This window comes from Primulina eburnea, chromosome 7 (assembly GCF_022965805.1).
Source record: "Primulina eburnea isolate SZY01 chromosome 7, ASM2296580v1, whole genome shotgun sequence".
Classification (NCBI taxonomy): Eukaryota; Viridiplantae; Streptophyta; class Magnoliopsida; order Lamiales; family Gesneriaceae; genus Primulina; species Primulina eburnea.
Genome location: NC_133107.1, coordinates 27,251,425 through 27,268,203, shown reverse-complemented (window position 1 = coordinate 27,268,203; position 16,779 = coordinate 27,251,425). Strand labels below are relative to the sequence as shown.

At 41.8% G+C, this 16,779-nt stretch overlaps 1 protein-coding gene across 1 annotated transcript; it reads left to right on the top strand.

Annotated features, from left to right (window-relative positions):
• Positions 1 to 7,157: 7,157 nt before the first annotated feature.
• LOC140835820 (uncharacterized) lies at positions 7,158 to 14,439 on the top strand. The gene is made up of 8 exons (XM_073201230.1): positions 7,158 to 7,169; positions 7,237 to 7,299; positions 7,893 to 9,863; positions 10,572 to 11,546; positions 11,706 to 11,910; positions 11,977 to 12,446; positions 13,866 to 13,928; positions 14,431 to 14,439. The coding sequence occupies exons 1-8, from the start codon at positions 7,158 to 7,160 to the stop codon at positions 14,437 to 14,439; spliced, it is 3,768 nt and encodes a 1,255-aa protein (XP_073057331.1).
• Positions 14,440 to 16,779: the final 2,340 nt, after the last annotated feature.

The window sequence follows — 16,779 nt, the reverse complement described above, 5'->3', positions numbered from 1 at the left end:
TGGTAGATTTGCCAGTAGTACGGGAGTTTGTGGATGTGTTTCCAGATGAAATCCTAGGGTTACCTCCAGCTCGAGAGGTAGATTTTAGCGTAGATCTTATGCCAGGTACTGTTCCTATATCCCGAGCTCCGTATAGGATGGCGCCTCTTGAACTGAAAGAACTGAAAACACAGTTAGAAGATCTACTAGCCAAAGGGTATATCCGTCCTAGTGTATCTCCTTGGGGCGCACCAGTACTCTTTGTGCGAAAGAAAGATGGATCGATGCGATTGTGTATAGATTATCGGCAATTGAACAAGGCGACAGTGAAGAATAAATATCCATTGCCGCGCATCGACGATTTATTTGATCAATTACAGGGATCCTCTGTTTATTCTAAGATTGATTTGTGATCCGGATATCATCAGCTCAGAGTTCGAGATGTAGACATACCGAAGACAGCATTTCGAACCAGGTATGGACATTACAAATTTATTGTCATGCCTTTTGGTTTAACAAATGCTCCAGCGGTATTTATGAGCTTGATGAACCGAATCTTTCAGAGGTATTTAGATGATTTTGTGATTGTCTTTATTGATGACATTCTGGTGTATTCAAAGAACAGAAATGAGCATGCAGAACATCTCAGAATTGTGTCGCAGACATTGAGGAATGAGAGATTGTATGCTAAATTGTCAAAATGTGAATTTTGGTTGAATCGAGTTGTCTTTTTGGGACATATCATATCGGGAGATGGTATTGCTGTAGATCCAAGTAAAGTGGAAGCTATGATCAGCTGGCCAAGACCGACTTCTGTGCCAGAAATACGCAGTTTCATGGGTCTGGCAAGATATTATAGACGATTTATTAAAGATTTCTCCAGTATTGCGAAGCCAATTACCCAGTTGACACAAAAGAATTCGCCATTTATATGGTCTGAGGATTGTGAGTCTAGCTTCGTGGAATTGAAGAAGAAGCTGACTAGTGCTCCAGTACTGACGATACCTTCAGGTACAGGTGATTTCGTTGTATATTATGATGCCTCTCACAGAGGTTTGGGATGTGTTCTTATGCAGCGAGGTCATGTGGTCGCATACGCCTCGAGACAACTGAAGCCACATGAAGTACGATACCCCATTCATGATCTTGAATTGGCGGCTATTGTATTTGCATTAAAGATCTGGCGTCACTATCTCTATGGCGAGAAATTCGAGATTTACTCCGATCACAAAAGCCTGAAGTATCTATTTTCCCAATCAGAACTGAACATGAGGCAGCGTAGATGGCTTGATCTACTGAAAGACTTTGATTGTGAGATCAAATACTATCCAGGGAAGTCAAATGCAGCAGCGGACGCCTTGAGTCGAAAGGTTTGTTCTTTGTCCTTATCGACGATAGGTGTTACAAAGTTAGTTGAAAACTGCTGTTTGTCTGGATTAGAATTCGATACAAAGAGTAAGCCACTACGACTTGCTACCATTCATGTTGAACCCGATTTGATTTGGAGGATTAAAGAAGCACAAAGAACATATCAGAATGTGCAGAAATCGATTCAGATGGTCAGATCAGGGCATTTATCAGAATATCAGGTTCGTGATCATGTGCTGTATGTGAATAACCGCCTTGTCGTGCCAGATGTTTCAGAATTGAGACATCAAATTCTATCAGAAGCACACTGTAGTCGGTTCAGCATTCATCCTGGTGGACGAAAGATGTATAATGATCTGAAGACACAGTTCTGGTGGAAGAAAATGAAGTCAGATATCGCAGAATTTGTGTCTAAGTGCTTGAATTTCCAGCAAGTGAAAGCCGAGAGGAAAAAGCCCGGAGGTCTACTTCAGAGTTTAGCTATTCCAGAATGGAAATGGGATCACATTTCCATGGATTTCGTGACAAAGTTACCTCGATCATCTAAAGGCTGTGATGCAATTTGGATCATTATTGACAGACTGACCAAATCAGCTTGCTTCATTCCGTACAAAATGACTTATCGACATAATCAGATGGCGGAGATATATGTCCGAGAGGTAGTTAGATTACATGGTGTGCCGAAGTCTATCGTATCAGATCGTGATCCACGATTCACTTCACACTTCTGGCACAGTTTACAGCAGGCCTTAGGTACGACATTACACCTGAGTACTGCTTATCATCCTCAGACAGACGGACAGTCAGAGCGGACTATCCAGACTTTAGAGGATATGTTGAGAGCCGTAGTGCTAGATTTTGGCACTAGTTGGCAAGATTCTCTACCTCTTTGCGAATTCTCTTACAATAATAGCTACCAGACGAGCATTGAGATGGCACCGTTTGAAGCTTTATATGGTAAGAAGTCCAGATCTCCGCTATACTGGGATGACGTTTCAGAGGTACCAGAACTTGGGCCAGATATGATTCGTGACATGACTGAGAAGGTGAAAGTCATTCAGAAGAGAATGAAGACGGCACAAGATAGGCAAGCCAAATACGCCAATGTCAGACGTAGAACGTTGGTATTCGAGCAAGGAGACAGGGTATTTCTAAAGATTTCCCCATTCAGAGGCGTTGTCAGATTTGGTAAGCGTGGGAAGTTGTCTCCTAGATACGTCGGTCCTTACGAGATCCTAGAGAAAATTGGCGATCGAGCATATCGACTGGCTCTTCCTCCTTCTCTATCCGGTATACATGACGTTTTTCATGTATCGATGTTGCGTAGATACATGCCAGATATTTCTCATGACATTCAGCCTGACGAAGCTGAGCTTGATCAGACATTGAGCTATATTGAACAACCGATACAGATTCTGGATAAGAAGGAAAAGAAGCTCAGAACGAAGACTATTCCTCTAGTAAAAGTCCAATGGAATTGTCACGGCGCTGAAGAAGCGACATGGGAGACAGAAGCCGACATGCGACAGAAACACCCCGAGTTATTTCAATGATGTAAGTATTGATCTAACTTTGATGTTATTACTTTTGATGCTTGCATTGATAGAATGATGTGCGATTTCGAGGACGAAATCATTTCTTAGAGGGGGAGAAATGTAAGGCTCGAGATTATTAATTTTCATTGACGTACGACTCGGAGGATATGAGAATGCATGTCATAAGATGAAAGTACAAAATATTTCATGTGTGAGAGGCCACACCCGCGCTTAGAACAAGAGTGCACCCGCGGTCATAAATTATGGAATTTTGAATGTGCTGCCGAAGCCACACCGCACCCGCGGTGCTAGGAGACACCGCACCTGTGGTGTATGGACAGAAAGTTGGCCATTTTATTCGTAGCATCACCGCACCCGTGGTGCAGAAAGACCGCACCCGCGGTCTTGCAGGGACCGCACCCGCAGTCGTCACTTTTGAAAAATAAAAATCATGCCGAAGCATGAGCGCACCCGCGGTGCTGCATGCGAGAAGTCCACCCCTTCTTCTTAACGTGACACATGGCATGGTATATATATGGAATGGTGCTGATTCGTGTTTTCTTCAATTCCAGCACATAGAACCGAGACTTTCTCTAAGAATCCTCAAGTTTTCTTCAAGGTTTGAGGTAAGATATCTCAAGATTTAGCTACCCGAATTTAGTTCCGATATCGGTTTTGAATTCCTTGCATCACAGGCTAGAAAAGAGTGTAAGTTTCCTTCAATTACAACATGTTTTGATTCATATGTGTTGGGAGAATTAGGATTTGAGTTAAGAAATATGTTCTTATGATTATAAGGATTGTAGATTTGAAACCGGGACGAAGAATTGATATCGAACTCAATTGTTATGATTTTCAGCATATTCATGATTGAGCATGTTCAGATTTTAGAATTTGGAATGTACTATGATGATGATTTTGAGTGAGATTGATGAATATCTGATATATGTTAAGAGTTGATCATGTTATGTTGAGAATTGAGTGATCGGTATTGAGAAATTACGTCGTTATACCGCCGAATTATATCAAAATCAATTACTGAATTGTATATTGAGTTAGGAATTGATAGAAGACATATCAACATTGTCATTTCAGATTTGGATTGACAGATTCGATACCAACTTGAGACTTCGATTCTTTCCTACGACACGAAAGGTATAATGCATGTTTTGTGTGGGGAGATACAACTCAAATGAGATCACATTTGAGTTTCCCAACCAAAATCACATACTAGATTTATGGTTTACCTTGAATTGTGATTGTGATTTGTTTATAGACTTGTATTCAAATCTTTTGAGATGATTATGCATTATTTACAGATTGTTGTGCATTGCATTTAAGATAGGGAGTCTTGACAGATCCGTCAAACTTCTAGATGTTCGGTGATATCACAGCTTAGGGGAAGATCATTCTCCTATTGTAGATGTGGATACAGATCAGGCCGAAGTCTAGGAATAAGACATACCGTCACCCCGATTGGGAGGGTAGGTGATAGATTGTCTTATTCACACCGGGATCCCTAGAGTTCTAGTCGAGTCCAGACATGGTTGATTCGCATTGCATTGCATGTTTATATGGATGACATTCATTAAAGCATGTTTCATGTTTAGATTGATATATGCATGTACACATGTTTATACTGGGATTGTTCTCACCGGAGTTTCCGGCTGTTGTTTTGTCTGTATGTGTGCATAACAACAGGTGGGGCAGGATCTGGGTCGAGACAGAGGCGAGATTGATATAGCGTGGAGACTACGGGCGCAGCAGAGGACTAGTGGTTTTAGTAGACTTGGACTATTTGTATTTGCCTTACTGTATTAAACACTAGTCGGATGGATGTACTAGAACAAGATATGTTTGTATGTTTGTAAATTAAATAAAGACGTTACGTTTGTATATGCAACATTAGAATGAATGTTGAAAAGCGAAAAATTTGACCCACTTTTTATATTAATGATCCATTTAATCCCAAAGAAAAGAGTTAGAGCCCGGGTCCCCACACATTCATATCGAGCCATGACTCCGTTGTTTCCGAGATTTATGTTTACTCTTGGATGAGTTATTTAGACATCAGAGCCGAGGGCGTTAAAGCGTCACACCTCTAATGACTAGCGTAAGGGCCGAGCAGTTCTGCAGACTGACACCCCTGAAGCAGATGTGCAGGGCCGAGGGCGTATTTGACACGTCACACCCCTGGCAAATGTGGCAACAGTTATTACTATCGTTTCTTTGGATCCAGTTTGATACCCGAGATTATTGGTACCGTACATGCATTGCATTGCATTGATTTTATTACATGTCATTTATTTATGCTGTAATTTATTTGATCTTCGCACTGGGGTTTGACCCCTATCCCTCGGGGCTGCTATGGTTTGTTTTGCGATTCCATAGCAGGTTATACAGGTGGTTCTGATGCAGCTGGCGGAGCGTCTGCCAGTGGATCCCAGTGAGTCGGTTTGAGTTGGGAGTCCCTAGATATACTATTTACATTGAGTCATTTGCCGAGGAGATGCCTCGTGTATTTGTATGATTGTATTTTGAGTGTTGGATATTATTTGGTGTGATCGATCCTAGCTGGCTCTATGTGCAATTAGTATTTTGTTTGTTTTATTGGACTCTATTTTCGAGTATAAATGTTTTGTTGTGTTGTTTTGGAATATTTGGTATGTCCTATTTACGGGGAGGTCATGTCGAAATTTCTGTAGGCCCAAAATGGAAATGTTAACTCCTTTTCGCTGTTGACGCTAATAAATCCTGTTGTTTGATAAAAATTAATCAGGAGCACGGGCCCTCACACTGATTCTGAGAAAAATCCTTCTCCCAAAATCTTGAAGAAGACAAGAACTATCAATACCAAATCGGCAGCTGTTCTTCACAAAATCCCAGCTGATCGATTAACACTGACTGGAGTTGAATAGCCTATCAACACCATACCTCTAAGGGCAGTTCCAATCGTGTCTTCAACTGAGGCTCGGTTAACTCAACCCACTGATCCATCCAAGAAAATTATCACCAAGTCTGGTGATAAGAGAAAATCAGCAGGAGTCCAAGCTCCAATGATCTCCATCAATGCTCCAACTACTCTCCCATTTGCTAGACCAAGAGGAGTAGTCATCAGGGAGAAAATAGATGCAACTATATGTGAGGCCCAATAACTTATTATAAGCCCAGCCCATTTCCCATTTTATTTATTTACCCAAACCCATTTTGAGAAATCAGAAATAGAAGCGTTAATCCAGAAAGCTCTTTCTCCTAGACTTGCAACCCGTCGCTCCTCTCTTCTTCTGCAGCAAGCGTTCAGCGTCTCCAGCGGCCAGATTTTGTGCAACAGCTTAGCAAATCTTCTTCCTCCAACCTATTAGCTACTTTCCTGTCATGAATCGGTAAGTTTCGAGCTCGATCGTTTCGATTTCCAGCAGCTGTGCGTGAGCTTCGATTTGGTTCTAGGTAAGGTTTTTGGCTTCAATTCGTAGTTGTGTTTTGGTGGATTAGTTTGTAGAGTGAAGTATTAACTTTTCCCTAAATTCCAGCTAGGTTTCCGGCGTGAACAGTGTTTCCGACGACATTTCCGGCGAACCATCTTCGCGAGATTACCGTTGTTTTTAGCCTCGATTCTTGAGGTATTAAGTTCGAAATTTCAGAAATTGTATGGGTTTAATAGGCTGCCCAGAATTCGACTTTTAACCGAGACGATTTATTTTGGTTTAGTCGTTTGGTATGCGTTGTATTGATATAGATAGCGAATTTTTATTGTAGGTTGTATCATTGGACGAGTTTATCCTATAGTCCTTAAGAATCTGTGGTATTGTAAGTTGAAGTTGAGGTACGCTCAAACCTATATCTTTATGACGCTTATATTGGCGTGTAATAATATTCGGTGAATGTTGTTTGCTATTATGTGCATTGAATGTTTATTTTTGATGCATTCATGCATTAATTATGTTGGCATAACATATTGAGCCTTGACTCATTTGACGGCTATTTATGTTGATTCTGTTGAGATTATTTTGAGTCATCAGAGGGACGAGTGGGTTAGGATTAGCCACATTCCCAGATGACAGCTAGGGACGAGCGACTTAGCTACTCGCATTCCCGATGCTACGTGCATGGACGAGCGGCGATTTGATGCTGCATTCCTGGCACGGGTGGCCACTGTTACTGTTGATGATGCTATTCGTTTGGACTCCATTTGGTATCCATTATTCCGTTGTTACCATTCATGCATCACATAGCATTGCATTTACTTGATATTATTATATGTCTTTTATTTACGTCATGATTTTACTGGTTTGTCGTGCTGGGGTCCGACCCCTGTTTTCTTTTGATGCTGTGGTTGTTTTTGATGCCATAGCAGGTCATTCCAGGGGTTTTGACGCGTCTGGTGGAGCGTCAGCGAGTGGAACCCAGTAGTCAGTCGGTTTGTGTCAGAGTTCCCAGATATTTATATATTATACTGGTTTGATACATTTGCCAGGGAGATGCCCTGTGTAGCTGTATGGTGATGTCTTTATGTGGTTTGGATTTTATTTGTGGTTTGTTGTGTCTAGTCCTGGCCAGTGCGGCTGTAGGATGTTTGTGTGGTTGATTGTGAACTTGATGATATTTTCGAGCGTATATTATTGTTGTTGTGTTTTGAGATTTTTGGGATGTCCTACTTACGGGGAGGTCATGCCGAAATTTCTGTAGGCCCAAATTAACGTTTTAAACTCGTTTTCGCTGTTTACACCATTTAATCCTTGTTGTGTGGTAATTAAATATTAATTAAGTGCACGGGCCCTGACAGTTTGGTATCAGAGCGTAACTGGGATACGCTCGAATTAGAGTCTAGGACACTCGAGTTTAGACACAAATAAAATGATTGTGCATGTGGTTGATTATTTGCTCTTACTTGTTTCTATGTTTTGAATTAATTGTATCAGCATGACTAGAGCGTATTAGTTTAAGTTTATGCTTTTGTACTCAGCCGATTATTTTGTTTCTGCCTGTGGATTAAATACCTGTGTCTTGTAGATGGCACCTGGGCGGAAGAGTAGAAAAGGAAAAGAAGTTGTTCAGGAGTCTGAAGCTCCTAACGTTAGAGGACTGAACGAGACTGACTGGGGAAGACGAGGTCGTCGTCCTCGGGGTGAAGCACGAAATGTTAATGTTGACCGTGAAGTGGATCAATTGACGAGAGGAATGGGTGAAATGGAACTTGTGATATCTCGATTTCAGAACATGCGTCCTCCTCGATTCTTTGGGAATGAAGATGGCGAGAAAGCTATAGCGTGGCTAAAGAGTATGAAGCGTTTGTTCAATATGTTGGAGTACACCCCTGATTTGCAGCTTAAGTTGGCCATTTGTCAATTAAAGGACCGAGCTCAGTTGTGGTGGGAAACTACTGAGGAAGCTTTGAAGGAATCGGGTGAAAGAGTTACTTGGGATGTGTTTTGCGCTCAGTTTGCTCGAGAGTATTCACCGCCTTCATACTATTCGGCCAAGGAAGCTGAGTTCAATAGATTGACTCAAGGTAATATGACTGTTGTGGAGTATGCCTCTCAATTCTCAGCGCTTCTTGCCTATGTTCCTCATGTTGCTAGCAGTGATCGGAACAAGCTATCGCATTTTATGCAAGGATTGAATCGAACTATTTGCACTTTGGTAGTCGCTGGAGCACCTGTTAATTATGCCGATGCCGTTGAGAAAGCCAAGAATGTGGAGGCGAGTCTACTTTTGGCAGAACCACAGTCATCCCAACCAGGTTTTCCTCAGAGTTTTGGAGGTAATATGCCGATGCCAGTGGGTGCACCACTATACCCATCTTTATTGCCGTATCATCCTTCGCAGCCTTATCAGCAACCAAAGCAGCAAAGCTTTAAGGCCAAAGGAAAACAATTCAAGAAACAGACTCGTAGCAGTTCTTCTAGTTCCGGCAGTCAGCATGGAAGCTCAGTTGGGTCCCCAGGTGGAGTATTTTGTGATCGTTGTGGTGGTAAGCATTTCAGTACTCAGTGTACGGGAGTTCAAGGATCTTGTAATATCTGTGGGCAAGTTGGACATTATGCTAGAGTATGTCCGAATGCAGCAAGACAACAATCTCAGCAACCTCAGTTTGGTCAAGGTTTTAGAGGACAAGCAACTAGGCCTTTTGTTCCTACTCAGTCTTTTCAGCAATCTAGTTATCCTCAGCCTAGAGGTCCGGTTCAGCAACGTTTCCCAGGGCCACAGCAGGCTCGAGTTCATGCTTTAACCCAAGATCAAGTTCAAGACGCACCGGGCGGAGTTATCGCAGGTATCTGCCTTATTTTTAATCATCCTGCGCGCATATTGATAGACACAGGAGCATCTCATTCATTTGTATCTGTTGTATTTGTTGATGAGCATGAGATTGCTACTACTCCGTTGATAGATACTGTGTCAGTTTCTACTCCTGCCGGTGTATGTTTGATGTCCCATGAGATAATTCTAAATTGTGTGATTAGATTCGATGACAATATTATGATAACTAATCTCATCAAGCTAGATATGTCTGACTTCGACTGTATTCTGGGAATGGATACTCTGTCTAATTATCGAGCTACCGTTGATTGTTTCCATGGAGTCGTCAGATTCAGACCGTATTATGGCAGTAAATGGAATTTTTACGGTAGTGATTCAGAATCACGTATTCCATTAGTGTCAGCAATGGAAATGTTCAGACTTTTGTCAACAGGAAATGAAGGATTCATGATCTATACAGTTGATGCGACTCAGGGAAAAAGATTCGAAGTTTCTGATATTCCTGTTGTCAAGGAATTCCCCGATGTATTTCCTGATGAAATTCCTGGATTTCCACCCCAGAGGGAGATTGATTTTAGCATTGAGTTGGTGTCCGGGACAAATCCTATCTCGAGAGCACCATACCGTTTGGCTCCAGCGGAATTGAAAGAACTCAAAGAGCAATTACAGGACTTACTGGAAAAAGGCTATATTAGACCAAGCATGTCACCTTGGGGAGCTCCAGTATTGTTTGTCAAGAAGAAAGACGGAACGTTGAGAATGTGCATTGATTACAGGCAGTTGAACAAAGCTACTGTGAAGAATAAATATCCTCTGCCGCGTATCGATGATTTGTTTGATCAGTTGCAAGGTACGTCAGTTTATTCAAAGATTGATCTTCGTTCTGGCTACCATCAGCTCCGAGTTCGAGAGGAAGATGTGCCGATGACAGCATTTCGAACGCGTTATGGGCATTATGAATTTCTAGTTATGCCTTTTGGATTGACTAATGCTCCTGCGGTTTTTATGGATTTGATGAATCGTGTTTTTCGATAATTTATAGACAGATTTGTTATTGTCTTCATAGATGACATTCTGATTTATTCGAAAACGAGGAAGGAGCATCGAGAACATTTAAGGTTAGTCCTCCAGACACTCAGAGCAGCGCAATTGTATGCAAAATTTTCTAAATGTGAATTCTGGCTGGACAGAGTAGTATTTCTGGGTCATGTTATATCAGCTCAAGGAGTATCAGTGGATCCTAGTAAGGTGGAAGTTGTTATCAATTGGCCAACACCGACGAATATTTCCGATATTCGCAGTTTCTTGGGATTGGCAGGATATTATAGGCGTTTCATTGAAGGATTTTCTATTATAGCAAGACCTATGACTCAATTAACGCAAAAAGATCGACGTTTTGTGTGGACTGATGATTGTGAGTCGAGTTTTCAGACTTTGAAGGAAAAGTTGACATCAGCTCCAGTGCTAGCTTTACCATCAGGCTCAGGTGGATATGTTGTTTGTTCAGATGCATCTCTAAATGGACTTGGATGTGTTCTAATGCAAAATGGGCGAGTGATTGCATACGCTTCTCGTCAGTTGAAGCCGCATGAGACCCGATATCCAGTGCATGACTTAGAGTTGGCTGCCATTGTGTTTGCATTGAAGTTATGGCGTCACTATTTGTACGGTGAGCAGTTTGTGATTTATTCGGATCACAAGAGTCTTAAATATCTTTTCTCACAGCCTGACTTGAACATGAGACAGCGTCGATGGATGGAATTGCTTAAAGACTTTGATTGTGAGATTCAGTATCAACCAGGTCGAATGAATCTTGTTGCAGATGCTCTCAGCAGGAAAGTTCAGAATGCTATGCTGACATCTTTGACTATCTCTAAAGTTCACGAGCACTTGGGAACTTCAGGATGGACTTATCAGATCAGTGGAGACTACTTTATAGTGTCATCTATTCAAGTCGAGCCACAGATTTTGTCCAGAATCAAAGCAGCACAGAAGACCGATCCGCACATTCATAGATTAAAAGAATTGTCTCGAGCAGGTCAGACAGAAAAGTTTAGTGTTGCTTCAGATGGTAGTCTGCGCTTTAATGGTAGACTTGTGGTTCCAAATTTGTTAGATCTGAAAGAAGCCATACTAAAGGAAGCACATTGTAGTCGGCACAGTATTCACCCAGGAATTCGAAAGATGTATCATACCTTGAGAGTTCATTATTGGTGGGAAGGTATGAAGAAAGATATTTCTCATTTTGTGGCTAAATGTTTAACATGTCAACAAGTTAAAGCCGAGAGAATGAGACCTGGTGGAATGTTGCATAGTCTTGAAGTGCCACAGTGGAACTGGGAGCACATTGCTATGGATTTTGTGACTCATTTGCCTCGTTCAAATCGTGGTTGTGATGCGATTTGGGTGATTGTTGATAGATTATCTAAATCAGCTCATTTTATTCCGTATGATCGTACTTGTACTTTTATGAAAATGGCGAAACTGTACATTGATCATATAGTGAGATTGCATGGTGTGCCAGTAACCATAGTATCTGATCGTGATCCAAGATTTGCTTCGAAGTTTTGGGGAAGTCTGCAATCAGCTTTGGGTTCAAAGTTGGCTATGAGCACTGCCTATCATCCACAGACGGATGGTCAGTCAGAAAGAACCATCCAGACTCTAGAGGATATGTTACGAGCAGCAGTGATGGATTTCAAAGGTGGTTGGCAAGAATCATTGTCTTTGGTTGAATTCTCTTACAATAATAGTTTTCAGGCAACAATCGGTATGGCACCATTTGAAGCTTTGTATGGAAGAAAGTGCAGATCGCCGATATGTTGGGAAGATGTAGGAGAAAGACAGTTGTCAAAACCAGAATTTATTCAAGAAATGAAAGATAAAGTTGAATTGATCAGGAAAAGGATGAAAGCAGCCCAGGATCGTCAAGCCAGTTATGCTATTAAAAGGCGTAGACCTTTAGAATTCCAAGTGGGCGATTATGTTTTCTTGAAAGTATCACCATTCCGGGGTACTATGAGATTTGGACATAAAGGGAAGTTAGCTCCGCGTTTTATTGGTCCGTATATGATTGTTGAGAGGATTGGCACATTGGCTTATCGTTTGGACTTGCCGCCGAATTTGTCTTTGATACATAATGTGTTTCATGTATCTATGTTGCGGAAGTATGAGCCAGATCCGTCTCATATCTTGAATGTCGAGGATGTGGAGTTAGACAGTTCCCTTAGCTATGTTGAACATCCTGTGCAAATTTTGGACCGCAAGGAAAGACAGCTCAGGAGCAAGACGATTCCATTGGTTCTGGTATAATGGAGTAGACATGGAAGAGAAGAATCTACATGGGAATTAGAGGCAAAGATGCGACAAGAATGGCCTCATTTGTTTGAGAATGTTCAGAATTACGCGATGTATTCTGAATTTCCTATGTATTATCCGTCGTGATGTTGTGGATATCAGTGTTGTGTTTGTTAGATTTCGAGGACGAAATCTTTTGTTTAGTGGGGGAGAATGTGAGGCCCAATAACTTATTATAAGCCCAGCCCATTTCCCATTTTATTTATTTACCCAAACCCATTTTGAGAAATCAGAAATAGAAGCGTTAATCCAGAAAGCTCTTTCTCCCAGACTTGCAACCCGTCGCTCCTCTCTTCTTCTGCAGCAAGCGTTCAGCGTCTCCAGCGGCCAGATTTTGTGCAACAGCTTAGCAAATCTTCTTCCTCCAACCTATTAGCTACTTTCCTGTCATGAATCGGTAAGTTTCGAGCTCGATCGTTTCGATTTCCAGCAGCTGTGCGTGAGCTTCGATTTGGTTCTAGGTAAGGTTTTTGGCTTCAATTCGTAGTTGTGTTTTGGTGGATTAGTTTGTAGAGTGAAGTATTAACTTTTCCCTAAATTCCAGCTAGGTTTCCGGCGTGAACAGTGTTTCCGACGACATTTCCGGCGAACCATCTTCGCGAGATTACCGTTGTTTTTAGCCTCGATTCTTGAGGTATTAAGTTCGAAATTTCAGAAATTGTATGGGTTTAATAGGCTGCCCAGAATTCGACTTTTAACCGAGACGATTTATTTTGGTTTAGTCGTTTGGTATGCGTTGTATTGATATAGATAGCGAATTTTTATTGTAGGTTGTATCATTGGACGAGTTTATCCTATAGTCCTTAAGAATCTGTGGTATTGTAAGTTGAAGTTGAGGTACGCTCAAACCTATATCTTTATGACGCTTATATTGGCGTGTAATAATATTCGGTGAATGTTGTTTGCTATTATGTGCATTGAATGTTTATTTTTGATGCATTCATGCATTAATTATGTTGGCATAACATATTGAGCCTTGACTCATTTGACGGCTATTTATGTTGATTCTGTTGAGATTATTTTGAGTCATCAGAGGGACGAGTGGGTTAGGATTAGCCACATTCCCAGATGACAGCTAGGGACGAGCGACTTAGCTACTCGCATTCCCGATGCTACGTGCATGGACGAGCGGCGATTTGATGCTGCATTCCTGGCACGGGTGGCCACTGTTACTGTTGATGATGCTATTCGTTTGGACTCCATTTGGTATCCATTATTCCGTTGTTACCATTCATGCATCACATAGCATTGCATTTACTTGATATTATTATATGTCTTTTATTTACGTCATGATTTTACTGGTTTGTCGTGCTGGGGTCCGACCCCTGTTTTCTTTTGATGCTGTGGTTGTTTTTGATGCCATAGCAGGTCATTCCAGGGGTTTTGACGCGTCTGGTGGAGCGTCAGCGAGTGGAACCCAGTAGTCAGTCGGTTTGTGTCAGAGTTCCCAGATATTTATATATTATACTGGTTTGATACATTTGCCAGGGAGATGCCCTGTGTAGCTGTATGGTGATGTCTTTATGTGGTTTGGATTTTATTTGTGGTTTGTTGTGTCTAGTCCTGGCCAGTGCGGCTGTAGGATGTTTGTGTGGTTGATTGTGAACTTGATGATATTTTCGAGCGTATATTATTGTTGTTGTGTTTTGAGATTTTTGGGATGTCCTACTTACGGGGAGGTCATGCCGAAATTTCTGTAGGCCCAAATTAACGTTTTAAACTCGTTTTCGCTGTTTACACCATTTAATCCTTGTTGTGTGGTAATTAAATATTAATTAAGTGCACGGGCCCTGACAGTTTGGTATCAGAGCGTAACTGGGATACGCTCGAATTAGAGTCTAGGACACTCGAGTTTAGACACAAATAAAATGATTGTGCATGTGGTTGATTATTTGCTCTTACTTGTTTCTATGTTTTGAATTAATTGTATCAGCATGACTAGAGCGTATTAGTTTAAGTTTATGCTTTTGTACTCAGCCGATTATTTTGTTTCTGCCTGTGGATTAAATACCTGTGTCTTGTAGATGGCACCTGGGCGGAAGAGTAGAAAAGGAAAAGAAGTTGTTCAGGAGTCTGAAGCTCCTAACGTTAGAGGACTGAACGAGACTGACTGGGGAAGACGAGGTCGTCGTCCTCGGGGTGAAGCACGAAATGTTAATGTTGACCGTGAAGTGGATCAATTGACGAGAGGAATGGGTGAAATGGAACTTGTGATATCTCGATTTCAGAACATGCGTCCTCCTCGATTCTTTGGGAATGAAGATGGCGAGAAAGCTATAGCGTGGCTAAAGAGTATGAAGCGTTTGTTCAATATGTTGGAGTACACCCCTGATTTGCAGCTTAAGTTGGCCATTTGTCAATTAAAGGACCGAGCTCAGTTGTGGTGGGAAACTACTGAGGAAGCTTTGAAGGAATCGGGTGAAAGAGTTACTTGGGATGTGTTTTGCGCTCAGTTTGCTCGAGAGTATTCACCGCCTTCATACTATTCGGCCAAGGAAGCTGAGTTCAATAGATTGACTCAAGGTAATATGACTGTTGTGGAGTATGCCTCTCAATTCTCAGCGCTTCTTGCCTATGTTCCTCATGTTGCTAGCAGTGATCGGAACAAGCTATCGCATTTTATGCAAGGATTGAATCGAACTATTTGCACTTTGGTAGTCGCTGGAGCACCTGTTAATTATGCCGATGCCGTTGAGAAAGCCAAGAATGTGGAGGCGAGTCTACTTTTGGCAGAACCACAGTCATCCCAACCAGGTTTTCCTCAGAGTTTTGGAGGTAATATGCCGATGCCAGTGGGTGCACCACTATACCCATCTTTATTGCCGTATCATCCTTCGCAGCCTTATCAGCAACCAAAGCAGCAAAGCTTTAAGGCCAAAGGAAAACAATTCAAGAAACAGACTCGTAGCAGTTCTTCTAGTTCCGGCAGTCAGCATGGAAGCTCAGTTGGGTCCCCAGGTGGAGTATTTTGTGATCGTTGTGGTGGTAAGCATTTCAGTACTCAGTGTACGGGAGTTCAAGGATCTTGTAATATCTGTGGGCAAGTTGGACATTATGCTAGAGTATGTCCGAATGCAGCAAGACAACAATCTCAGCAACCTCAGTTTGGTCAAGGTTTTAGAGGACAAGCAACTAGGCCTTTTGTTCCTACTCAGTCTTTTCAGCAATCTAGTTATCCTCAGCCTAGAGGTCCGGTTCAGCAACGTTTCCCAGGGCCACAGCAGGCTCGAGTTCATGCTTTAACCCAAGATCAAGTTCAAGACGCACCGGGCGGAGTTATCGCAGGTATCTGCCTTATTTTTAATCATCCTGCGCGCATATTGATAGACACAGGAGCATCTCATTCATTTGTATCTGTTGTATTTGTTGATGAGCATGAGATTGCTACTACTCCGTTGATAGATACTGTGTCAGTTTCTACTCCTGCCGGTGTATGTTTGATGTCCCATGAGATAATTCTAAATTGTGTGATTAGATTCGATGACAATATTATGATAACTAATCTCATCAAGCTAGATATGTCTGACTTCGACTGTATTCTGGGAATGGATACTCTGTCTAATTATCGAGCTACCGTTGATTGTTTCCATGGAGTCGTCAGATTCAGACCGTATTATGGCAGTAAATGGAATTTTTACGGTAGTGATTCAGAATCACGTATTCCATTAGTGTCAGCAATGGAAATGTTCAGACTTTTGTCAACAGGAAATGAAGGATTCATGATCTATACAGTTGATGCGACTCAGGGAAAAAGATTCGAAGTTTCTGATATTCCTGTTGTCAAGGAATTCCCCGATGTATTTCCTGATGAAATTCCTGGATTTCCACCCCAGAGGGAGATTGATTTTAGCATTGAGTTGGTGTCCGGGACAAATCCTATCTCGAGAGCACCATACCGTTTGGCTCCAGCGGAATTGAAAGAACTCAAAGAGCAATTACAGGACTTACTGGAAAAAGGCTATATTAGACCAAGCATGTCACCTTGGGGAGCTCCAGTATTGTTTGTCAAGAAGAAAGACGGAACGTTGAGAATGTGCATTGATTACAGGCAGTTGAACAAAGCTACTGTGAAGAATAAATATCCTCTGCCGCGTATCGATGATTTGTTTGATCAGTTGCAAGGTACGTCAGTTTATTCAAAGATTGATCTTCGTTCTGGCTACCATCAGCTCCGAGTTCGAGAGGAAGATGTGCCGATGACAGCATTTCGAACGCGTTATGGGCATTATGAATTTCTAGTTATGCCTTTTGGATTGACTAATGCTCCTGCGGTTTTTATGGA

Coding starts and splice junctions, on each gene's coding strand:
- LOC140835820 (XM_073201230.1), top strand. Junction 11,911..11,976: donor TAGTTTTCAGGCAACAATCG/GTATGGCACCAT, acceptor GGGAAGATGTAG/GAGAAAGACAGTTGTCAAAA. Junction 12,447..13,865: donor AGACGATTCCATTGGTTCTG/GTATAATGGAGT, acceptor ATGCCATAGCAG/GTCATTCCAGGGGTTTTGAC.